Source organism: Stigmatopora argus, chromosome 10, assembly GCF_051989625.1.
Source record: "Stigmatopora argus isolate UIUO_Sarg chromosome 10, RoL_Sarg_1.0, whole genome shotgun sequence".
Taxonomy (NCBI): domain Eukaryota; kingdom Metazoa; phylum Chordata; class Actinopteri; order Syngnathiformes; family Syngnathidae; genus Stigmatopora; species Stigmatopora argus.
The window spans coordinates 17,784,059-17,807,554 of record NC_135396.1 but is presented as its reverse complement, the minus strand read 5'-3'; the positions used below and the strand labels follow the sequence as shown (position 1 = coordinate 17,807,554).

General features: G+C 43.9%; 1 protein-coding gene across 5 annotated transcripts in view; it reads right to left on the bottom strand.

Annotated features, from left to right (window-relative positions):
• myo18ab (myosin XVIIIA b) overlaps nt 1-23,496 on the bottom strand; it is a 197,988-nt gene that overhangs the window by 61,891 nt on the left and 112,601 nt on the right. For all 5 annotated transcript variants that reach the window (XM_077610588.1, XM_077610591.1, XM_077610590.1 and 2 more), the window contains 7 exons: nt 18,538-18,724; nt 18,126-18,333; nt 17,049-17,158; nt 10,259-10,324; nt 6,054-6,182; nt 418-561; nt 163-252 (listed from right to left, as the gene is read on the bottom strand). In XM_077610588.1, coding sequence (XP_077466714.1) covers nt 163-252; nt 418-561; nt 6,054-6,182; nt 10,259-10,324; nt 17,049-17,158; nt 18,126-18,333; nt 18,538-18,724 — 934 coding nt within the window. The remainder of the gene's footprint in view (nt 1-162; nt 253-417; nt 562-6,053; nt 6,183-10,258; nt 10,325-17,048; nt 17,159-18,125; nt 18,334-18,537; nt 18,725-23,496) is intronic.

Here is a 23,496-nt window from a genome sequence, read left to right as displayed (position 1 = left end):
CGTCTGCCCACTTTACACCCATTGCATGTTTGAGTAAAAGTCATGCATACACTTTCACCAATAATACAGCTACATTGCGACCTGAATTGGACTTATAGTATCGCCATAGCATTAGCTTACATGGTTAGCAAAACAAGACATTTTGTGTTGGTGCAAGTTTACCCTGTTCTCTAGACGGTCACTGTTGAGTCTCAGTTCATTCCTTTCTTTCTCGATTTTCTCCAGCTTCTGCTTTAGCTGGCTGATCTCTTCCTGGAAAAGTCAATTGTGCCAAAAGCATATGATTATTTGTATCGACAGTACCAGTTGGCCATTTATTAAGTTATTTAGATAGTGAATTCTTTCTTAAAATTGAATTACGAATTCTGATTGGAGTAAAAGTCAAAATAATGAAATACAATATTGTTTTATGCTTACATCCTTGCCCCGCATTTGTTCCTCAGTGAGTTGCACTTCAATTAGAGGTTTGACAGTAGTGAAAAGCTTCCACCATGGCCAATCTTTGACTCCACAGTTCTTCTTTATGTTCTTCTGGATACAACGGATTGCTAAATCCTGAATCTGTCAGACAGATGCATATAGATATTAATGCATTGTTTTACTTTTGAAAAAATATTAATGCACAAACAAAACAAGAGTGAATGGAAGAACACTGGTAAAGAACAATGTTTGTTTTATATATATATATATATATATATATATATATATATATATATATATATATATATATATACCGTATTTTCACGCCTATAAGGCGCGCATAAAAGTAAAAAAAAAAGTCAAAAATTTTCTCCGAAATAGACAGGGCGCCTTATAATGCAGAGCACCCTTTGTGAGCGCCGAGCGCCGCCAAGCGGCGCCGAGCGGGAGCGCTCGCGGGGGCGTCGAGTGGCTGGCGATAGCGCTGGCTACCGGAAGCAGCTTATTTCCGGGTTCCGGTGCGCAGTGACTGCTGGGAAATATAGTTCTTCCTCGCTACACCCACATGCTAAAAACATGTTTTAAAAAGGCAACGGAAGCAAAACTGAGTTCGGTTGTACTTTTAGACATTTTACAATTTACTCAAGTCATCACCTTCAAATCCCTCACACTCCTCATCTTCTGTGTCAGAATTAAACAATTACTCAAACGAGCCTTCCAAATAGCCGCCCCCCCTCTCTTCGTTATCAGAGTCACCGTAATTTCCATGTGGCTCCTTAGAAATTATGCCGGCTTTGGCAAAAGCTCGAACAACCGTGCAAGCAGACACGTTCGCCCAGGCGGCAACGATCAATTGACAAATCGTAGCGTAAGAAGCCCGGCACTGCCTGCCACTTTTCGTGAAGCTGTGTTCGCCAGCGATCATCCACTGCTCCCACGCCGCTCGTAACTTTGATTTGAAAGCCCGGTTGATGCCGATGTCCAGCGGCTGTAATTCTTTGGTCAAGCCTGCGGGAATGACGGCAAGCTCTGAGTATACGTCACGAAACCAGTCTCGGCGGCGCTCGTGACGTATATGACGGCTCGCCGTCTGTTTTGATGTGCGACTCTATGCGTGCTCATCTCACAGCAACGGTTAAAAACCAGATCATGAAAATGAACTCAAAGCTTGCCGTCATTATTTCCCAGCAGTCACTGCGCACCGGAACCCGGAAATAAGCTGCTTCCGGTAGCCAGCGCTATTGCGTTTCGATCTTAATCCATATGAAATATATAATATATATGCGTCTAATGAAATGGTGCGTGCTTTGTGTGTCTAAAATACAGAAATAGCACTCGTTACTGACACTGCGGCGTAAGAAACGATGCGCCAAATAGGCGTGAAAATACGGTATATATATATATATACATACATATATATACATACATACATATATACATATAATATATATATATATATATATATATATACAAGCGTTGCTATTTGTCATGTAGTAAGATGATCTCAGCCAACGTGTCAACAATGTAGGGAAAGATCCTCTAATATATATATATATATATATATATATATATATATATATATATATATATATATATATACCGTTCGAGAGCTGATGCTTTTTAATGACAGAAATTACTATTTTCTTAAGGGAAGTTTAAGATGTTGTGGGGGCCAAATTGCTCCTAATGTTGAAATATCTCGAATTCTTTTGATGGTTCATATTACTGCAATAGTTGTCACTTTCGAACAATAAAAAGGAAAAAAATCAAAGCGGAATTTTGTTTTATTTCATAATCACAAATGTACAATTATTTCCTTTCAAAAAAAGAAGTAACGAGAGCACAACCAGGAAGTGAGTCCGTAGGGGCATAGTGTTCACCAAGTCTCTGGGTGCAATAATAGCATGAGATACACATTACGCAGGAATCAAGGCTGATATTTTAACGATCCACAAGACCTTTGATCAGCCTTAACAACTATTGTGCTGGCATGGTAAAAGCTACGAACACATTAATCAAGGATACTCGCGTCTGGCCAGTCAGACCACGTTTAACTAGGTAAGACGGCGGCGCCCTAGGTAAGATGTCGACGCTCTGAGCGAGCAGTGACAGCCACAAGTGAGTTTTTTCATGTTTTATGCAAGATACATTTTTTTTTCTTGGATTTCATTCAGACGTCAAAATAAATGTTGTTTAACGTTTTATCTGTTTATCATTTCTCTATTTTGAAATAAATTCGTCTTTGTCCCCTTGGAGTATCATGCATGTTGTCTTTTTATGCGCATATAAATCGTACCCTCGATTCAGTCGTAATTTTTTGTCCGACAAATACAGTTTATATGCGAGTAAATACGGTATTTGATTTTAGTTTTTTTTTTATCTAATATGACTCTCTCAACATTTTGGGTTGCTGACCCTTGGCTTTGCAAGAGGGAGGAAGAGAGGCTGTGCAGAGAGAGCATGGAGAAATTTGCTAATTTTATGAGGCTAAACAAAGTAAAATAAAATAAACAAATAATATATAGTCAGGTCAATAACTATTTAAACACCATGTTATATTTTAAGTTCTACCACTTAGAAATCATGGAGGATGCTGACATTTTCATCATGGGTGCATGTCCACACCAAGAGATAATCTAAAATGAAAAATCTAGAAATCACAGTGTATGATTTTTTTTTACGATTTATTTGCGTGATACAGCTGCAAATAGGTATTTGGATACCTACCTATCAGGTAGAATTCTGACTCTCAAATATCTGTTAGTCCACATTTGAAATTCCATCTCCATTCCATTATCATGAATCAGATGCACCGGTTTGAGGTTGTTAGCTGCATAAAGACATCTGTCCACCCGTGACCGGACATTTGGTCGCCGGAAGTTTGGTCGCCCGGACGTTTGGTCGCCCGGACGTTTGGTCGCCCGGACGTTTGGTCGCCCGGACGTTTGGTCACCCGGGTGAATATAATTTTGAGAGCTGGTTTCAACAGTAGATATTTAGATATTAAACTCTCTCTCTCATGAATATAATTTTGAGAGCTGGTTTCAACAGTAAACTCTCTGTCATGTTGTCAAACGTCCGGCGACCAAACGTCCGGGCGACCAAACGTCCGGCGACCAAACGTCCGGCGACCAAACGTCCGAGTACCCTGTCACCCTATCCAATCAGTAAGACTCAAACTTGTAACTTATCCAAAACCAAAGAGCTGTCCAAAGACACAAGAAACAAAATTGTACATCTCCACAAGGCTACAGAAAAATTGCCAAGCCGCTTGGTGAAAATAACTCCACTGTTGGAGCAATCATTAGAAAGTGGAAGAAGGTAAACATGACGTTTAATCTCAATCAGTGTAGAGCTCCATGCAAGATATCACAATGATCCTAAGAAAAGGTGAGGAATCAGCCCAGAACTACACGAGAGGACGTGGTCAATGGCCTGAAATGAGCTGGGACCATTGTTTCCAAGGTGAATGTTGGTAAAACACACATCATCGTTATAAATTGTGCATGGCACGAAAGGTTCCCTCGCTTAAGTAAGCACGTCAAAGTCCGTCTTTAGTTTGCCAATGACCATTTGGATGGTACAGAGAAGTCATGGGAGGAAGTTTTGTGGTCAGATGAAACAAAAATAGAACTTTTTGGTCATAATTCTACTAATCGTGTTCGGAGGAAGAAGAATGATGAGTATCATCCAAAGAAAGCCAGCCCTACTGTGAAGCATGGGGGTGGTAGCATCATGCTATGGAGATGTTTTTCTGCACATGGGACAGGAGGACTGCACTGTATTAAGGAGAGGAAGATTGGGGCCATGTATTGAGATCTTTGGTAACAACCTCCTTCCCTCAGTCAGAGCATTGAAGAGGGGATCGTGGCTGGGTCTTCCAAAATGACAATGACCCGAAGCACACACCCAGGAAAACCAAGGACAGTCTCAGTAAGAAGCATATCATGGTTCTGGTGTAACCTAGCCAGTCTCCAGACCTAATCCCAATAGCAAATCTTTGAAGAGAGCTCAAACTCTGTGTTTCTTGGCGACAGCCCAGAAACTTGACTGAACTGATCTAGAAAAGATCTGTTTTGAGAAGTGGCCCAAAATCCCTCCGCAATGTGTGCAAACCTGGTGAAAAACTACAAGAAACATTTGATGTTTGTAATTGCAAACAAAGGCTACTGTAACAAATATTAACATTGGTTTTCAGAGGTTCAAATACAGTGGTACCTCGACATACGATCGTAATCCGTTCCGAGACTGAGATCGTATGACGAGGTTCTCGTAACTCGAGCGGACGTTTCCCATTGAAATGAATGGAAAACAAATTAATTCGTTCCAGCCCTCTGAAAAAACCCCAAAAACAGGATATTGGATTGGAAAAAATGTTGTGTTTCTTCTAATTCCCCATATATTAACAAAGTAACACATAACTAGTGATTTAATAGAAATAAAATGTGTTTAATCTAACTAAAATTGGGCGGATTTCACCGAGGGGAGAGGCGCACAAAAGGGGCGGGGGGGCTTCGTTTTTTTTTCCCACACAACGCACTCGTAAACGGAACAAACACTCCACCCTCACGTTCGCTATCGATGGGCTGTTTGCTGTTGTACTATTCCCTTCAAAATATTCCGAAAATGATGCACACAAATGTCCTCACAATCGGATAACGCACGGCCACTTGCCAACGAGCAGCAGTCTTTTATCAGCGATCGCTGCTCATGGGAGCTTCGGGGGTGCTGGCTAGCGGCTCCCTTTTAGCTTGTAGCATCTGTGGTCACATCCGCTTTGAACGGCGCCTATGATAGAGTTGCTACCGGGGATGCTATTGCGGGGAGTTGCGAGCCAGTGCCCCTGATGTTCTTATGAGCAGCGAACGAGAAGTAATATAATACTCCTCGTATTAGATAAAAATAACAAGAAATGTAGCAGCTGAGCTTACCCACGTATTGATTGTGGGTAAAGTTTTATTCTGAGAAAGAGGGCCATTGCCTGTCAGCGTTGTGTGCACGAGTATACTTCATTACCCAGAAAGCCCTCTTTTTCCCGCGCATGCGCGTTGTGCGTTTCCTGGTCTGAATAACTCATTCGGTGCTCGTAGATATTGTTATACGTACACGAAAGATATGCAAAAAAGACAGTGCCATGGCCACCTGGCTTGGTCGCATCACGAAATTTTGATCGCATGACGGGCGAATTATTCGATCGAAATTTCCGTCGTAAGACGAGAATATTGTATGACGAGCGGTCGTATGACGAGGTACCACTGTACTTATTTGCAGCTGTCTCACACAATTAACACAAGTAGCCGAGGCAAACAAAAAGAAAATCCCAGAAAACCTCCGTCCAACACAAAATTGCCCCATAAATTCGACTTAAATACCAGGGTGACTTATCTTTGTTGTTTTCCCTTTCATTTAGCCTTTTTTGTCTAACTCAGGTGCGACTTTATAGTCCAAAAAATACGGTGAATAAAAAAGAAACAAGCAGATGTCCTGAGTCAGAAATATTAACGTTCAAACGATATATCATGCAGGCTTACTCTAATAGAAGGCCGTTTTAAAAAGGCACAACAACACTTCAGTCAATTTTGCAGGATCATTTAATGTGTGTGTGTGTGGGGGGGGGAGTCATGACGTCTTACCTTCCTCTTTTTGAATGCTTGTCTGGCCAAATATCCCCTGCAAGCGGCCTGGAAAAGAGAGATGTTTCTTCTGGTCTGAACTACCCTCTGCTCCTCTAACCTCGACAAAGTTCCTGCTCTGAAGAAAACCTAAAGGTTCACAAGCAGAAAAAGCCACACTGTAATTCATTCAATTAAATAGTTAATTTAATATATTTCATTCATTTTCTGAACCGCTTTATCCTCACTAGGTTCGCGGGGGGTGCTGGAGCTTATCCCAGCTGACTTCGGGCCAGAAGCGGGGGACAAACTGTATCGGTGGCCAGCCGATCGTAGGGCACAAGCAGACGGAAAACCATTCACACTCACACCCATACCTAGGGGCAATTTAGAGTGTACAATAAGCCTACCATGCGTGTCCTCTGTCAAAATACAGTAATACCTCGAATTTCGCGGATAGCATCGACCGGACATGGCCGCGATAATTGAAAAACCGCGAAGTAGGATCACCCCTATAATTACTACCATACTATATGTTTTTGCACCTCTACAAAAATACAAGTACACGATTATCAAATAGTGTATTTATTAAATGTTATATAGGCATGTGAAAAGATTATTTATATCTAAATATAATCTATATATGAATAAAGGTAAATACATTAAGTTCTGTACTCAGGGAAAATAGGTCCTCTCTGCTTAATTTAAATTTTTAAATAGCAGGTTATTCGAGAGGCATTGGATCATCAATTGAGGTGCCGTGCCGTAGGGGAGCTTTTCAGGAGGAGCTGTTGCGAGAGGTTTTCGGCGCACAAGGAAGATGTTGATGGGGAGTTGTAACTGCTGTTTCTTTTTTGGTACACTGTCAAGGCGATTTCCACATTCGATGGCTATGACCATGTTTTCATCAATCTCTGGCACACATTTTCAAACTGTGAGCCATATTGAAAGTTTCTTACCAATTTCTCAAAGTATTAAAACCACGTTCTTCATCTTTTTGCCGTCATTGTTTTGGGGGTAAATTAAAGTTCTATTTTGTTCCTCCATGCCGTCCAGCAGTGTTACCCGCCCAAAGAGCTCTATTTTTGGATAATAGCGATGTCATCCACCGTAAGGTCGCCCAGAGTTTGCACTTTAAAAAAATTCTCAGAAATTCCACCATCAGTTCCGCGACCCCGAGCCTTCTGACCATCCAGTTCGCTGAGCAAGCTCTATTTTTGATTAAGGGCAACGGCATTCGCCGTAAGGTCGCCCGGGTCTCGCATTTCTGAAAAAAAAATCACCCACACCGTGGTTGCCGGCCGTCCAGTCTGCTCAGAAAGCTCTATTTCTGAATAAAAAGGACGGCGACCACCCAGTGCCCTCCATTTTTCTACTACGCAGCTGAGTTAATTGACAGTCTCCTGTCTTCCGCCATTTTCTGAGTGGGACAGAAGACAGAGAAGTATCTTCTGATATCCAGCGTGAATTTTGCCATTTTTTAACATTTTTGATTTGGATACTTAATATGCGAAGTGGTGATGGCTACCGGTAGTGCATGTTTGAACCATCCAAGAATACAATTTTGAAGGTTGAATTCTGATTGTTTCTCTAAGTCTGCAGCAGAATGGTACAGTATTGTACCCTTTTGAAATTATCAAAGCGCATTATTGTGTGCACATCTCACATTGCCCATTTTAAATTATGAATTTCTATCTTTATTATAATATATAAAACAGTGAATTAAATCAACACCACTTCTCAATGGATCAATGCTGTATCACACAAATTGCAAAAAAAAATCCTACATTGCGATTTCTGGATTTTTCTTTTCAGATTATCTCTCTCACAGTGGACATGGTCCTACAATAAAAAAAAATCAGATCTCTCCCTCCATTATTTATAAGAGGCAGAACTTGCAATATAGCAGGGTTAACAAATACTTATTGAACTCACTGTATATTTAGTCAGCTGCCACTCAAAATTCCACCCCTTTGGAAAATGTGTTTGCATTTCTTATTCAAATATTATCATATGTATTTCATGCAAAACTGGTATACTTATTTAATTAGAAGGGTTTACGGGAAAGTATTAAAGATCATGGAACAAATTATGCAAATTGAATGTAAAATATGCTTAAATAAATCCAAGTTACAAAACCGCTTCTGGAACCAATTAATTCCATAAGTAGAGGTACCACTATATTTTCAAACAATTTTAATGTATTTAGAAAATAATCAAAATGACCCTACAGCAATGTTCCCTCTAATATTTCGTTGGTCTGGGCAGAAAGACAACCTCCCTGAGCGCACTGAGTACCAGTGTGAGCGACATCATCGGTACTCGGATGATTCGCCTAAAGACGTTTCGCCGACGAACGTCTGACAGACGGGCAGGTCGCCGAATGGACGTTCCGCCGAACGGAGGTTTCGCCGAAACGGGATTCGCGCGCTCGCCCCGCCCCCGGATCGTGTGTGTACAAGTTTTTCAACCTCGGCCCGCGGGCCATATACGGCCCGTTAGGATTTTTAATCCGGCCCGCCGCTGGCGTTGTCCAAATTATAGTAAAAATCAATGATTCATTTCCCTTTGCCGCTCATCACTCTCAATTTATTAGTCTACCATCAATGGCAGCCCAGGAATAAGCACTCTTGGGCGGGCATGGCAGCCCGGGAATAAGCACTCTTGGGCGGGCAGATGTAGCAGAACCGACCCATAAAATGACAGCAATCGGGTCAAACCCATCTTAAAACAGCATGTAATGATTAAATACAAATACTGGAGCTCTTTGGACATTAGAACCGAGCCCAGGGAAGTGAATTCCTCAGTAAAATGTCGCGATGGAGGCAAAAAAACGTCTATATACGTCCATTCGCCAAACGGCCCAAAATGCTCTCAAATTCGGTCAAATCCAGCTGAAAACAGCGTTTAATGATTAAATACAAATACTAGTATTTGTATTTAATCATTAAACTAACAAATACTAGTACCGTAATTACTCGAATATAACGCGCACTCGAAAATAACACGCAGGTAATTTTGGGCCAAACAAATCTGGAAAAACGCAGTACTCGAATATAGTGCGCACCTAAAATTTCCCGCTGACGAAAATCAGAAATCTTACCTTTTTTTCTTCGTTTCACGATTGTTTTGTTAAAACAAATTTATTCATTAGAATCCTTCAAATGAAGAGTTCCTCTCTCTCTTTGTCTGTCCTCTCATACATCTCTTCGTTGAGAATCCTATCAACGTCCACGCTTCCTTCATCCACTTCCTCTTCCTCCCACAACACATCATCCGATTGGCTTTACGAGATGACGTAAAATCCGTGCGTCAAAGTGAGTTTGACAATGCTTTTTTCGATCGAAAATTTGTAATTTATTTTAGTTATTGATTATAACACTGAACTGAGAGAGGGTGAACTGAGACGGGTACGAGGCTAGAGGGGGGGAGTGGTGGTCTCGGCTTTACGAGATGACGTAAAATCCGTGCGTCGGCTTCACGAGATGACGTAAAATCCGTGCGTCGGCTCTACGAGATGACGTAAAATCCGTGCGTCAAAGTGAGTTTGACAATGCTTGTTTCGATCGAAAATTTGTAATTTATTTTATTCAATTCAATTTCAATTCAATTTATTTGGCAAGAAAAAGCACCAGGCTAAGGGCCATGTAACAAGACACAAAAAAAATAAATAAATAAAAAAAAAAAAAATTAGTTTTTGATTATAACACGCACCCCCAACTATTGGAATTAATTATATAGCAAAAATCTGCGTGTTATATTCGAGTAATTACGGTATTTGTATTTAATCATTAAACCCTGTTTGAACGAACGTTCATTCGGCGACCTGTCCGTCTGTCAAACGTCCGTCGGCGAAACGTCTTTAGGCGAATCATCCGGTCACGACATCATCATTGCTCGCTATGGGCACACCAGTATCACACCTGCCACAAGCAGGTGCATGTCAATGTTCCCTCTAATTTTTCATGTAAAACATGCTGTAAAACACATAAAACATAAGAGTGGACAGAGCTACTGCCACTGGCTGCCGCTTAAACGCCGCCATCATGGGGAAAGGGGTAAAAAAAAAAAAGTTTGGATTTTATTTACTGCGTGCCATATGATTGCTGCTGCGTAGAGAAGACGAGAGTAGTGCGCAAATGCGCACGTGCGCAGCTTAGAGGGAACATTGCCCTACAGTATCTTTCCCTGATTAGCATATCGGTAATGAAGAGTCCTCCACTCACCCGGCTTATTCCCATGTGATAGCTGCTCTTCTCCAAATCCAATGACTCCAGCATTTCCTTTACTGCCTGTAAATATAGACTAAAAAATTAGCAAACAAATAAATATTAATAACAAAGACAAAAGTCATATTTTACCATATTGAATAATATTTTTGCATTTTTATTATTCAGGCATGTTCTCCCCGGGTCTGCGTGGGTTTTATCTGGGTACTCCAGTTTCCTCCCACATTCCAAAAACATGCATGGTAGGGTGAATGGAAACTCTAAATTGCCTCTAGGTATGAGTCTGTGTAAATGTTTGTCCGTCTCCTTGTGCCCTGCGATCGCCTGGTACAGTGTCCCCGGCCTCTGGCCTGAAGTCAGCTGGGATAAGCTCCAGCACCCACCGCGGCCCTTGTGAGGATAAAGCGGTTCAGAAAATGAATGAATGAATTATATTGTTGACTTTTTCCCTACAACGAGAAATGAAATCAAAGTTATAGGATCTGCTATTGGCAGGCAGATACGCTGCTAATGCTAGATATTATCGCTGGACACTATTGTTGTTGTTTGTGTTCAACCCTTTTGCATTGATACAGGTACTTTTATACAGTTGAACATTGTGAAACAGTTTCATTAACGCTTTTATTCTGTTATGATGTTATGATTTAACATGTAGGTATTAGTTTTTTTAAATACTGTTACATGCTTGCTCACTACTCATATTCATGTTTATTTTCCACAAGAGAATTTTGTATTGTCCGATTTAGTTTTTGCTTCAACTTGCTTTCTATTTTTTGTAGGTGAAAGGACAATGCACGGTCCTGTGTATGTGCCCAAAAAGGTTGCAAAAGTCTGCAGAAGGTCCCCACCTTGTGGAAAACTTCCTGCGTGGTCCCAGTTCCTAAGACTGCGTACCCCAGGGAGCCAAACCACTTCAGGCCGGTAGCATTAACCTCTCACCTGATCAAGACATTGGAGAGAATCATCCTCAATCACCTCAGCCCCCTGATGAATGCAGAGCTGGACCCTCTGCAGTTCGCCTATCGTCCAGGCATTGGTGTGGAAGATGCTACCACCTACCTGATGCACAGGTCTCTTTCACACCTGGAGAACGCGGAAAGCACGCTGAGAATGATGTTTTTTGACCTCTCCAGTGCGTTCAACACCATTCAGCCGGTTCTACTGAGAGGGAAACTGGAAGAGGCTGGAGTAAGGAACCACCTAGCCGCATGGATCATCGACTTCCTCACTGACAGACCACAATATGTGAGACTCCAGGACTGTACGTCTGATGTGGTAGCTTGCAGCACGGGGGCCCCACAAGGCACAGTGCTCTCTCCACTCCTCTTCTCCCTCTACACATCGGACTTTAAACATAATACAGACACCTGCCACCTCCAGAAGTTCTCTGACGACACCGCTATTGTTGGACGAGTGACGGACGGGAACGACCTGGAGTACAGGGGAGTCATCACAGCCTTTGTTGACTGGTGTAGGCAAAACCACCTCTACATCAACACCAGTAAGACAAAGGAAATGGTCATCGATTTTCGGAGGAATCCTCAACAGACCACTCAGGTGAACATCCAGGGTACAGACATTGAAATCGTGGAGAATTTTAAGTACCTGGGTGTTCACCTCAACAACAAACTAGACTGGACAACAAACACAGATGCCCTGTACAAAAGGGGCCAGAGCCGCCTCTACCTACTGAGGAGTCTACGGTCCTTTGGAGTGTGCAGGACACTGCTGAGAACTTTCTACGACACTGTGGTGGCATCTACAGTGTTTTATGCAGTGCTTTGTTGGGGATGCGGGAGCACGGAGAGGGACAGGAACAGGCTGAATAAGCTGGTCAGGAGGGCCAGCTCTGTTCTGGGCTGTCCTTTGGACTCTGTGGAGGAAGTGGGAGAGCGGAGGATGCTGACCAGGATGATGTCCATCATGGACAGCACCTCCCACCCCCTGCATGAGTCTGTGGAGTCCCTCCGAAGCTCCTTTAGCAATAGACTGCGGCACCCTCATTGCAGGAAGGAGCGCTTCCGCAGATCCTTCCTCCCATCAGCTGTCAGGCTCTTTAACAAAAAAATGGCTGTGTGTTAAGACCTACCGTATGCATGCATCTACATTTATGTGTATGTATGTATGTATATATGTGCTAAGCAACACGCTTATTTAATTATATATTTATTCATGTATTTATTTCTTGACCTACTTATTACCTATCTATTCATGTCTAAAATGCCTTTGCTATTCCTGCATCCTCACCCTCTTGCCACTGGAACAACGAAATTTCCCGAATACGGGATGAATAAAGTTATCCAATCCAATCCAATCCAAATACTGACCAGATTTCTCAACACTTAAGTCCAATGTGTTTAGAAATGTTCCTGTTTGCAAACTTTTTACAGAGCTGCCAACCTCTGTCAACCCCATTTCAGGAGTACCCTTGTCCCATTTCCAGAGTTTATCCAGAGTGAACGCGATTCACGGAAATTCGATATGCGCTGAAGTCGCACAAGATGAATCATTCGTCAGAACTTGTAACTCATGAATCACAATGCACTCTTGTTACCGAATTCTTCAGGTTTACAGTGCAGTTGAACCAAAATGGCGGAAGCCGTAGCGATGGTGTGAATTTTGAGGCATTTAAATTGGAAATGTGGTACTTTTCTGAAATGGTTGCCTCAAAAAAAATTAAAGTGTTTGCGTTGCATTTCCGGGTAAAATTCCGGATTAGTTGGCAGCTCTGTGTTTACCACATCTGTGCCCTGCTTGCTGCAGCAGGGACATGATAGGAACCTTCACGTGGTGTCCTGCAAAAGCCCCCTCACGGGACTACGAATCAAACTCAACCCACCCAGACTCACGCCATGGGAGGTGCCCTTTTCTCCGATCGGAGTTGTGTCGCCCGCCCTACATCTCCAATCGCTTCTTCTTTGGGCGGGAGGAAGAAGAATCGGCTGAGCATCTCTGGCTCCGGTACCCTGCACTGCAGTCTGCCCGGTACCATCGGCGGCTCCGTTTTTCTTTCAGAGAACACGCCAGCCTCCCAACTGCGATTCTAGCGCTTCTGAGGATTATCCTCAGGCGCCTCGGCCGACTCAACAACTACAGCAACAGCAGCAGAGGTCTTTGACCCTGCTTAATTGCCTGTAAGTTTGGTCAGTTATCATGGAAATTGCTTGTATAACCTGTACTCAAGATGGCGGCGCGCACTGACGCAGCGGCTTCAGGCTCTCCAGTTCGGTGTCGTTCGTTATCTTACAGTCGCCAGGATTTACTCACTATCCGAAGGATATGCGATACATCCGATTTCTTAACACACTCTCCGGGATCTCCGTGGCTAGCCAGCCCACCAAAAGCACGTCGAAGGCGGCGAAGGGACAGGAAACAGAAGCGTGGATGCCGGGCCGGCCTTGCTGCTAAGCTGAAACAACAACCACACCGAGCTTCGCTTCCTAGTATCCTTTTGACCAACGCCCGATCCATCACCCACAAAATGGATGAGTTGGAACTTCGTATTGCTACCAACAGCTTTGTTAGAAACTGTAATATTATTATCATCTCAGAAACGTGGCTACACCCGCATATCCCCGACGCGGCGGTATCGCTAGCTAGCCGAACGCTTTTTCGCTTCGACCGTTCAAAAGTATTAACAGGCAAAAGCAAGGGCGGAGGACTGTGCATGTATATACATAATGAATGGTGTTGTGACAGTAAAATTATTGACACTCACTGTTCCCCGGATTTAGAGTTATTAGCAATACGATGTAGGCCCTATTATCTACCAAGAGAGCTTAACGTCGTCATAGCAACGGCTATCTATATACCTCCGAATGCTAACGTTAACACGGCACTTAACCTCCTGCTAACGGCTGTTAACAAACAACAGCTTGACCACCCCGATGGAGTTTTTATTGTCGCTGGTGATTTCAACAAGGCGTGTTTAAAGTCTGTTTTACCTAAGTTTATTCAATACGTAAATTGTAATACTAGAGGAGACAAAACTCTTGACCATGTCTATTCTAACATCAAACATGCTTATAAAGCCACTTCCCTCCCTCACCTAGCTGGATCAGATCACCTCTGCCTATCTCTCACCCCCGCTTACACTCCACTCCGGAGGCAAACAACGCCACAAATGAAGACAATAAAAACTTGGCCCGACAACGCACTCTCTCAGCTGCAGGACTGCTTTTCCCGCACCAACTGGGAACTTTTTGTACACGACAACCTCCAGGACTACACGGACTCTGTACTTTCTTACATAAAAAACTGCATCGACAACGTCACTATAGATAAACGAATACGGGTTTTTCCTAACCAAAAACCCTGGATGACCAATGAGACACAGGCACTCATCAAATGCCGTAATTCCGCCTTTAGATCAGGGGACAAGATAAAATATAGCGCTGCCAGAGCTGAGCTGAAAAGAGGCATTAAAAAGGCCAAGGCAGCATATACCAAAAAAATTGAGGAGCACTTCACAGAAAATAACCCAAAGAAGATGTGGCAAGGAATACGACATATCACCAACTACAACAACAATAATATGTCTGTTAATGCCGATGCCTCACTAGCGGAGAATTTGAACCGTTTCTTTGCCCGCTTTGAGACTGACAAATCAGACCCAGTCTCAACACCCCCACCACCACCCTGCAGCAATACACTGACGTTCCGGGAACAGGAAGTGAGACTGGTAATGCGGTCTGTGAACACCAGGAAGGCTGCGGGCCCAGACGGAGTACCTGGGAAGGTGCTCAAAGCCTGTGCTGACCAGCTGGCTGGAGTCTTCACAAATATTTTCAATTGTTCCCTGCAACTATCCATCATTCCATCTTGTCTGAAATCTGCCACCATCATCCCTGTCCCCAAAAAGCCAACCATTGGCAGCATGAATGATTATAGGCCTGTTGCCCTCACGCCTGTGATCATGAAGTGCTTTGAAAAGTTGGTAGCCCGCCATATCAGGAATACAATCTCTCCCTCAATTGACCCTCACCTCCCTGCTTATAGAGCAAACAGGTCCACTGATGATGCTATTGCCATTGCTCTTCATACAGCACTGAGCCATCTGGAACACCCTGGGAACTACGTGAGGATGCTCTTCATTGACTACAGCTCAGCCTTCAATACCATAAAACCGGACATTCTGACTGACAAACTCTCCCACCTTGGACTATCCTCTTCAATCTGCTGCTGGATAAAGGACTTCTTGACCAACCGACCACAGACTGTTAGACTTGGTCCCCACCTCTCTTCCTCCATTACACTAAGCACTGGCTCCCCTCAAGGCTGTGTACTGAGTCCTCTTCTGTACTCCCTGTACACCTACGACTGTACACCCACCCACCAGTCTAACGCCATCATCAAATTCGCTGACGACACCACTGTGGTCGGACTCATCTCAGGAGGGGATGAGTCGGCTTACAGAGATGAGGTCAACAATTTGTCTGCGTGGTGCTCGGTGAACAATCTCACACTGAACACCACGAAAACTAAAGAAATAATCTTGGACTTTCGCAAACACGGCACAGATCTGGCCCCACTCCTCATAAATGGAGTATGTGTAGACAGGGTCCAGTCCTTTAAATTCCTGGGGGTCCACGTCACGGACAAGCTCTCATGGTCTACAAACACCACGGCAGTGGTGAAGAAGGCTCAGACACGACTCCATTTCCTCAGGGTACTTAGGAAGAACAACTTGGGCTCCAATCTTCTGAGAACCTTCTATAGAACCACTGTAGAGAGCATCCTGGCGTACGGCATCACAGTGTGGTACGCTGGAAGCACGGCGGCAGACAAAAAGGCCATGCAGAAAGTGATTAACACTGCCCAGAGGATTGTCGGCTGCTCTCTGCCCTCACTTGAAGACATTGCCAGCCCGCGTTACCTCAGCAGAGCCAAGAACATCATAGGGGACCCTTACCACCCTGGTCACAATCTGTTCCAGCTGCTGCCCTCTGGCAGACGCTATAGGTCCCACAAAGCTCGGACAAATAGGCTTAAGGACAGTTTTTTCCCCACATCCATCAGACATCTAAACTCGCGCTAACATATCCCCCCTTCCCTTCTGCGGCATATGAATAGATGTTTGGTTGGTGATCTGCCTCCTACTAGCTGACTTGAAGGAAGGTAAGTGGCAGACAGTGTGCGGTAATCGAGAGGTAAGCGACCTGTATCCACAACAGCGGAATGACAAATTACAAGTCCGTAACTTACACTTATTTAGGTCTTTTGCCGATTAAACGTAGCTTATGGAGAAGCACCATCAATTTCGTCACACGCAGTTTCTGCGTGTGATGACAAGTAGGCTTTTGTGTTGTGGTAATGACGACATGGCCTATGTCCGATTATTATTATTATTATTATTATTATTATTATTATTATTATCCATTCTAGCCAGACAAATACAGTATATTTTCATAAAAGGCAATTATTTTTTTTATTTAACCTTTGAAGCTGTTTTCGGAAAAATCTGTAGTACACAGAGAACATGCATATTTCACAGAGGTGTGTGAACTGAGATTCCAATGTATCTATCCAGTCTGTTTTCCATATCTCCCTCTTCTACCACACCTGAATCAAATGATCAATTCATCAGCAAGCTGTCCAGAAGCTTCATACCGATCCCGAGTATTTGATTCAGGTGTGTTGGTGGAGGGAGATATGGAAAACAGACTGGATAGCGGCTATCGAGAACCGGAGTTGGCCACACCGGATATAAACAGTGAAATATTGAGTGAATGTACTATATATCATTAGTCATGCCAAATTTATTTAAGCTAAAAAACTTTACCCTTACCCTTTTCTCATCTGTCACAATGTAGTGGGACCCATGTTTCTTAGTCAGATGTGGTACCAGAACATCAAAACGCCTTCGGAACTCAGAAAAGACTATGTGGTCTGGGTATCCTGGATGCAAGTTAGAAGTATGATAGCAGAACAAAAAAGAATGTTAAGATAAAAAGAACATATGCGTGTTAAACAGTCAATAGCTTCTAAATGCTAATTGCTTTATACCCAATTGAAAAATATTCCACTTTGTTTGACAGCAACAGATACGTATCCAATCCATTTGAACTGGAACTGGCAGCATTCTCATCTAATTTTTTGAACCGCTTTATCCTCATTAGGGTTGCGGGAGGGTGCTGGAGCCAATCCCAGGTGACTACGGGCCAGAGGCGGGGGACACCCTGAATCGGTGGCCAGCCGATCGAAGGGCACAAGGAGACGGACAACCATGCACACACACCCATAACTAGGGGGTAATTTAGAGTGTCCAATCAGCCTACCATGCATGTTTTTGGAATGTGGGAAGAAACCCATGCAGGCCGGTGAGAACATGCAAACTCCACACAGATGGGAATGACCTGGATTTCAACCCAGGACCCCAGAGATGTGAGGCCGACGCGCTAACCACTCGTGCCACTGGGCCGCCCACTGCTAGCATTGAAAGATCATATTTCAGTGCCATTGATGGCAATAGATGTCCATTTGGACAGAGTGTGGGGGGTGGGGCTTTCTGGCAGTAATTGTCCGATTACTGGGGAGCCCCAAATAATTTGAAGTCTACTGAGGCAGTTAATGAGTTCATTAATAAAGATAAAAATGTTAAAGGCTATGAAACAACAGGAGTGCGGCTGATGTGTAAAAGTTAAAGGCTATGAAACAACAGGAGTGCTGCTAATGTGTATAAGTTAAAGGCTATGAAAGAAAAGGAGTGGGGCTGATGTGTTTTCTTAGTTTCAGTTAGGATCATTTGACAAAGTTACTCTGTGATCATTGTAAAAACGCTAATTTATGATTCATCTGTCACAGTCAATGGCAGCAAATGAGTTAATATAATTTATGTACTTATTTCTATATTGCACTTAATTACCTTGTCTGTAGATGCGCAGCGCATCTAGCAGTTTGGATCCTCGGAGCTGAGCTCTTAAAAGACCCACATCCAATGTCATAAGGCCTGAATCTGCACTCTCTCCATGTGTAACACGTGACTCACTCCCTCCTCCCACTGTCTCTGCTTTGGGCAGCAGGCAATGGACAAAATGGACTTTGGAGCGACGTACCATGTCAATCAAGGCATCCTGAAGTAAAATGGAGATTTAATGTACCATTCAAAACATTTGTGACTACTGTGGGTTTAAAAGATGTTTACGAACAGATTTCGGGAAATATATAGAACATAAAACCCTAGACTGAAATATGCCAATCTGCGTGGTCCTCTCCAAGACAAAAAGCTCCTGGGAGAATTTGTTATGTTGGTTGTTGTATTCAAAAGACCTACTTACCACCTGAAGTTTGACCTGGATACACAAACTCTTCTTCTTGACTGCTGCTACACCTGTAGTGAAGGTCTTCCTCATGCTGGTGGCCCGTCGCAGAGCTAACTGTGAGCTTCCTTCTAGACCAGCAATGGAGCCCGACAACACTGTCGCCCCACTCGCACGGCCCATAAACAAGCCACTGATGTTTTTCCTTTGGTGTGACACAAAGTTTCATCTTAGATGCTGCAGTTTTAAAAAGATAATCACTTGGATTTTATAAAAAATAATAGCATTGGGGAACATAAGTTTTATGTCCGAGGTGTGATAGTTGTTCTAAAATATTTTTAGGGTGCAGAATCTAAAACGGGTCTCAGGTCTTCTCTTTAGCATAAAATTTCTGAAATATAGATAAGTTTTCCTGAAAAAATATGAAAAAAATACAAATTGGGTTATTTTAATAAATATATAGATATATTAAATACAGACGATAAAATATGAAAGAAATAGACATGAGTTCAATGTTTATCTAATACTAATACAGTATGTTTTCACGATGCACATGTGGAAGGAAAGTTCCACCCACGGATGTTTCAATCCTTCCCCCTTGAAGAATAGAGACTGGCAAAGAGCCCCCACTTAAAAGACCTGACACCAGTGTTCCCTCTAAGCTGCGCGCGTGCGCAATTGCGCACTACTCTCGTCTTCTCTGCGCAGCAGCAATCATATGGCGCGCAGTAAAAAAAAAATCTTTTTTTTTTTTTTTTTTTTTTTTTTTTTTACCCATGATGGCGCCGTTTAAGCGGCAGCAGCTCTGTCCACTTATGTTTTTCGTGTTTTACAGCATGTTTTACATGAAAAATGGACAGGTCGCCGAATGGACGTTCTGCCGAACGTTCATTCGGCGACCTGCCCGTCTGTCAAACGTCCGTCGGCGAAACGTCTTTAGGCGAATCATCCGAGTACCGATGATGTCGCTCACACTGGTACTCAGTGCGCTCAGGGAGGTTGACTTTCTGCTCAGACCAACGAAAAATTAGAGGGAACATTGCCTGACACAACCAGGAATAGAACACAGGCCACCACAAAAACAGTGGGACACTCAGACCACTGAGCCACCACCAGGGAAAAATCTTCCACTCATTGTCTTTGAATAAAGATAATGTATTTTGCCATAGAAGCACTTTTTTGCGGTGTGACAGTGTCCGATATTATGTCATTGTAGTATATTAGGATATGTGTTGAATCCCTGTAACACGAGAGTAAAGATTTGGGAGGTGCGTAAATTGTATTGAATGTGACCCTCCAACATCGCAAACTCAACAACGTTAGTATGGGGATGTGCAAAAAAGAAGTGCATTTGTAAAATGAATGACATTTTATTTGTGACATTAAATTTTTTAACTTGAAAAACAACCCCCCAACAAAAACAATTTTAATCCCAAATGAAATGATTTTTTTTTGTTTGCAACATTTTGGGGGGAAATTAATTTTGTTTATACGACGGATGAAAAATCTGTGATTACAATTACAGTAATCCCTCGAATATCGCAGACAATGTAGCGAAGTAGCATCATCCCTATGATTACTACCATACCATGCCTAAACAAAAAACAAGTACACTTATCAACAAGTGTATTTATTAAATATAACAGTTAAAGGCATGTAAAGACTAATGTATTAAAATCTAAATAGGATGTAGGTATAAAAAAATGGTAAATACTGTACTCATGGTGAAAATAGTTCGTCTACGCTTGATAAAAATCCCCCAAAACAGGTTAATGGCAGTCCTTGAAGGAGAGCCCCTCTTTTCAGCGAGGTACAGCTTCAGTTTCATTTTGGGAAGGCTTTCATGATCCAGGCTTTCCGGTTGCTTATCCAGTAGACAGGCAGCAAGGCTTTCGCCGAATCACCGGCTGGCCATTCGGCCGCTCCAGGTGGCTTGCTGTGGCTCCGCAATGGGATGGCAGGGGTGGCTCTGGTAATTATTATTCGGCAGGACGCTTAGGAGGCCACCAAACCGGACCACCTCAACAACACGGCTGCGCCAAGCTATCTTCAAGCTAGCTTCTGTCTATAAAAGTGATGAACAGAATCGTTTACATAGGGCAGGCCTGGTGGACTCCAACCCCCACTGGAAATGGATCAGAGTTTCTGCCGACTACGCAGACCAGGCACTGGTCATAAAGGGACCGGACCTCACGTAACAGGGGTCCCGGAACCCCATATTCCCGGAGTACCTCCCCCCCACAAGACTCCCCGGGGGACACGGTCGAAAACCTTCTCAAAGCACATGTTGACTGGTTTGCCGAACTCCCATGCCCCCCAAGGACCCTGCAAAGGTATAGGGCTGATCCACTGTTCCGTGGCCAGGACGAAAACCACACTGCTCCTCCTGAATCCGAGATTTGACCTCCCGGCAGACCCTCCTCTCCAGTACCTCAGAAGACCTTCCTGGGGATGCTGAGGAGTGTGATTCCCAGATAATTGGAACACACCCGTTTTAAAATGGGGAAACACCACCCCAGTGTGCCAATACATAGGCACTGTCCCCGATGTCCACGCAATGTTGCAGAGGCGTGTCAACCAAGACAGCACAACATCCAGAGCCTTTAGAAACTCCGGGCGGATCTCATCCACCCCCGGGGCCTTGCCACCGAGGAGCTTTTTAACCACCTTGGTGACTTCAACCCCAGAGATAAGAGAATCCACCCCAGAGTGCCCCGGCTCTGCTTCCTCATGGGAAGGCGTGTCGGTGGAATCCCCACTATACGCTGTGTTGATGGTGCACTGCTTCCCCCTTCTGAGACCCCCTTTCCTTGAAGCCACCAGACAGTCGTTCTCTATGGCCTCCCCGAACTCCTCCCACGCCTGAGTTTTTGCCTCGGAGACGGCCAAAGCCGCTTGGCCACCGGGTATCCGTCAGCTGCCCGATAGGACTGCTTTTTCACCTTGACGGCATCCCTAACCGCCTGTGTCCACAAGCGCGTTTTGGGTTTGCCGCCACAACAGGCACCGAACACCTTGCGGCCGCAGTTCCGGTCTGCCCCTTTAGCAATAGAAGCATGGAACATGGTCCACTCGGACTCAATGTCTCCCGCCTCTTCCCAGGCATGAGAGAAACTCTATCCGAGGTGGGAATTTAAATTCCTTCAACAGGGGACTCCGCCAGACATCCTCGGCAGACCCTAACAAAACGTTTCAGTCTTCCGGGCTGCACGGGCATCTGTCCCCACCATCGGAGCCAACTTCCTTGAAGCCTCTCGGATGTCGTTCTTCATTGCCTGAACGAACTCCTCCCATGACCAAGTTTTTACTTCAGACACCACCAGAGCCGCGTGCTGCTTGGCCAATCATTACCCGTAAATTGCTTCCGGAGTCCCGGGGGCCGAAAAAGGCCCGATCAGACTCAATCAGCCTGATAGTATCCCTCACCGCCAGTGTCCACCAACGGGTTTCTGGGATAGTGGCCACGACAGGGACCGACCATCATGCGGGTGCAGCTCCAGGCAGCCGCATCAGCAATAGAGGGCAGAACATGGTCCACTCAGACTCAATGTCCTCACCGCCTTCTGGACATGAGAAAAGCTCTGCCGGAGGTCCGAGTTCAAACTCTTTCAGACGGGGAATCTATCAGGTGTTCAGCAGACCCTCACAAAATGTTTTGGTGTTCATTATTGACAACCCACGGTGGGCATAGAAGTTCAACAATAGAACACCACTCGAGGTTCAGGTAAGGTTGGCCGTTCTTCCCAATCAATAATGTAACTCGTCAGTGTTCTTCTAAGTCAGGGGTCCCCAAACTTTTTCCTGTGAGGGCCACATAACTTTTCCCTTCTCTGATGGGGGGCCGGTGTCAGTTTGTAACAGAAAAAGTGTGACGATCGTAGGGGAGCTTAAAAAATGTATTGTTTTCCAGAAAGCCACACATAACCAAATAACCCTTTCCAGGTTCTTTACAGAAAAAGTCAGGAAACAAATAATAACAATATTAATAAAATAAATAATAACTAAATAACCCTCTCTGAGTTCTTCACAGAAAAAACAGGAAATAAATAACACTATTTATGAAATAAATAATATCTAAATAACTCTCTCTGGGTTCTTCATAGAAAAAAAGCCATGGAACATTAACTTTCTGTTGTGCCATGCACACTCTTCTCCCTTTGCCCTGATGAAGTTTATGCACGACACCACAACCTTCATTACAGAATCCCACGTCAACACTTTGCAGCACAGTGCTTGCTGGTGAATTAGGCAGTGGACTCGTAGCGGGGCGGTGAGACCCCTTTTTTCCAACTCACGGTTCATGCGTCCTATTAAACCGCGAGTTTCGCCCACCATGCTAGGAGCCCCGTCAGTCGTGATGCTAGCCAGCTTTGACCAGTCCAGGTCCAACTTCTCCATTGTTTGACACACTTTGTCAAGAATATCCTCTCTCGTTGTGGTCCCTTTGAGACTTTGGAGGGCTGCCGGATCCTCGCATATCTCAAAGTTTGCGCTAACTCCACGAATAAAAATGAGCAGTTGCGCTGTGTCTTGCACGTCTGTGCTTTCATCCAGTGCTAATGAAAAAAAGTCAAATTCTTTCGTCTTCTGCTGCAGCTGGGCATACACATTACTCCAGATTTCTTCAACGCATCTCGTGATTGTACTCGCCGACAGACTTACGGCATTAAATGCATCTTTCTTCTCGGGACACACTTCCTCCACGACAACATCCATACATTTCTTAAAAAACTCTCCGTCAGTGAAAGGCTTACCGTTGCTTGCTATCAGTTTAGCAACCCGAAAGCTGGCCCGAACGGATGCCTGGTTCAGCTGAGCTTGGCGTAGAAATGTAGTCTGCTGAGATAATAGTCCAACTTTTAGCTTTGGGAGATTGTCTGCTCGTATTTGGCCTTGCACGCTGTCGTACTTGTCTTTGTGACGGGATTCATAGTGCCGGCGAAGATTGTATTCTTTGAATACTGCCACCGTCTCTTG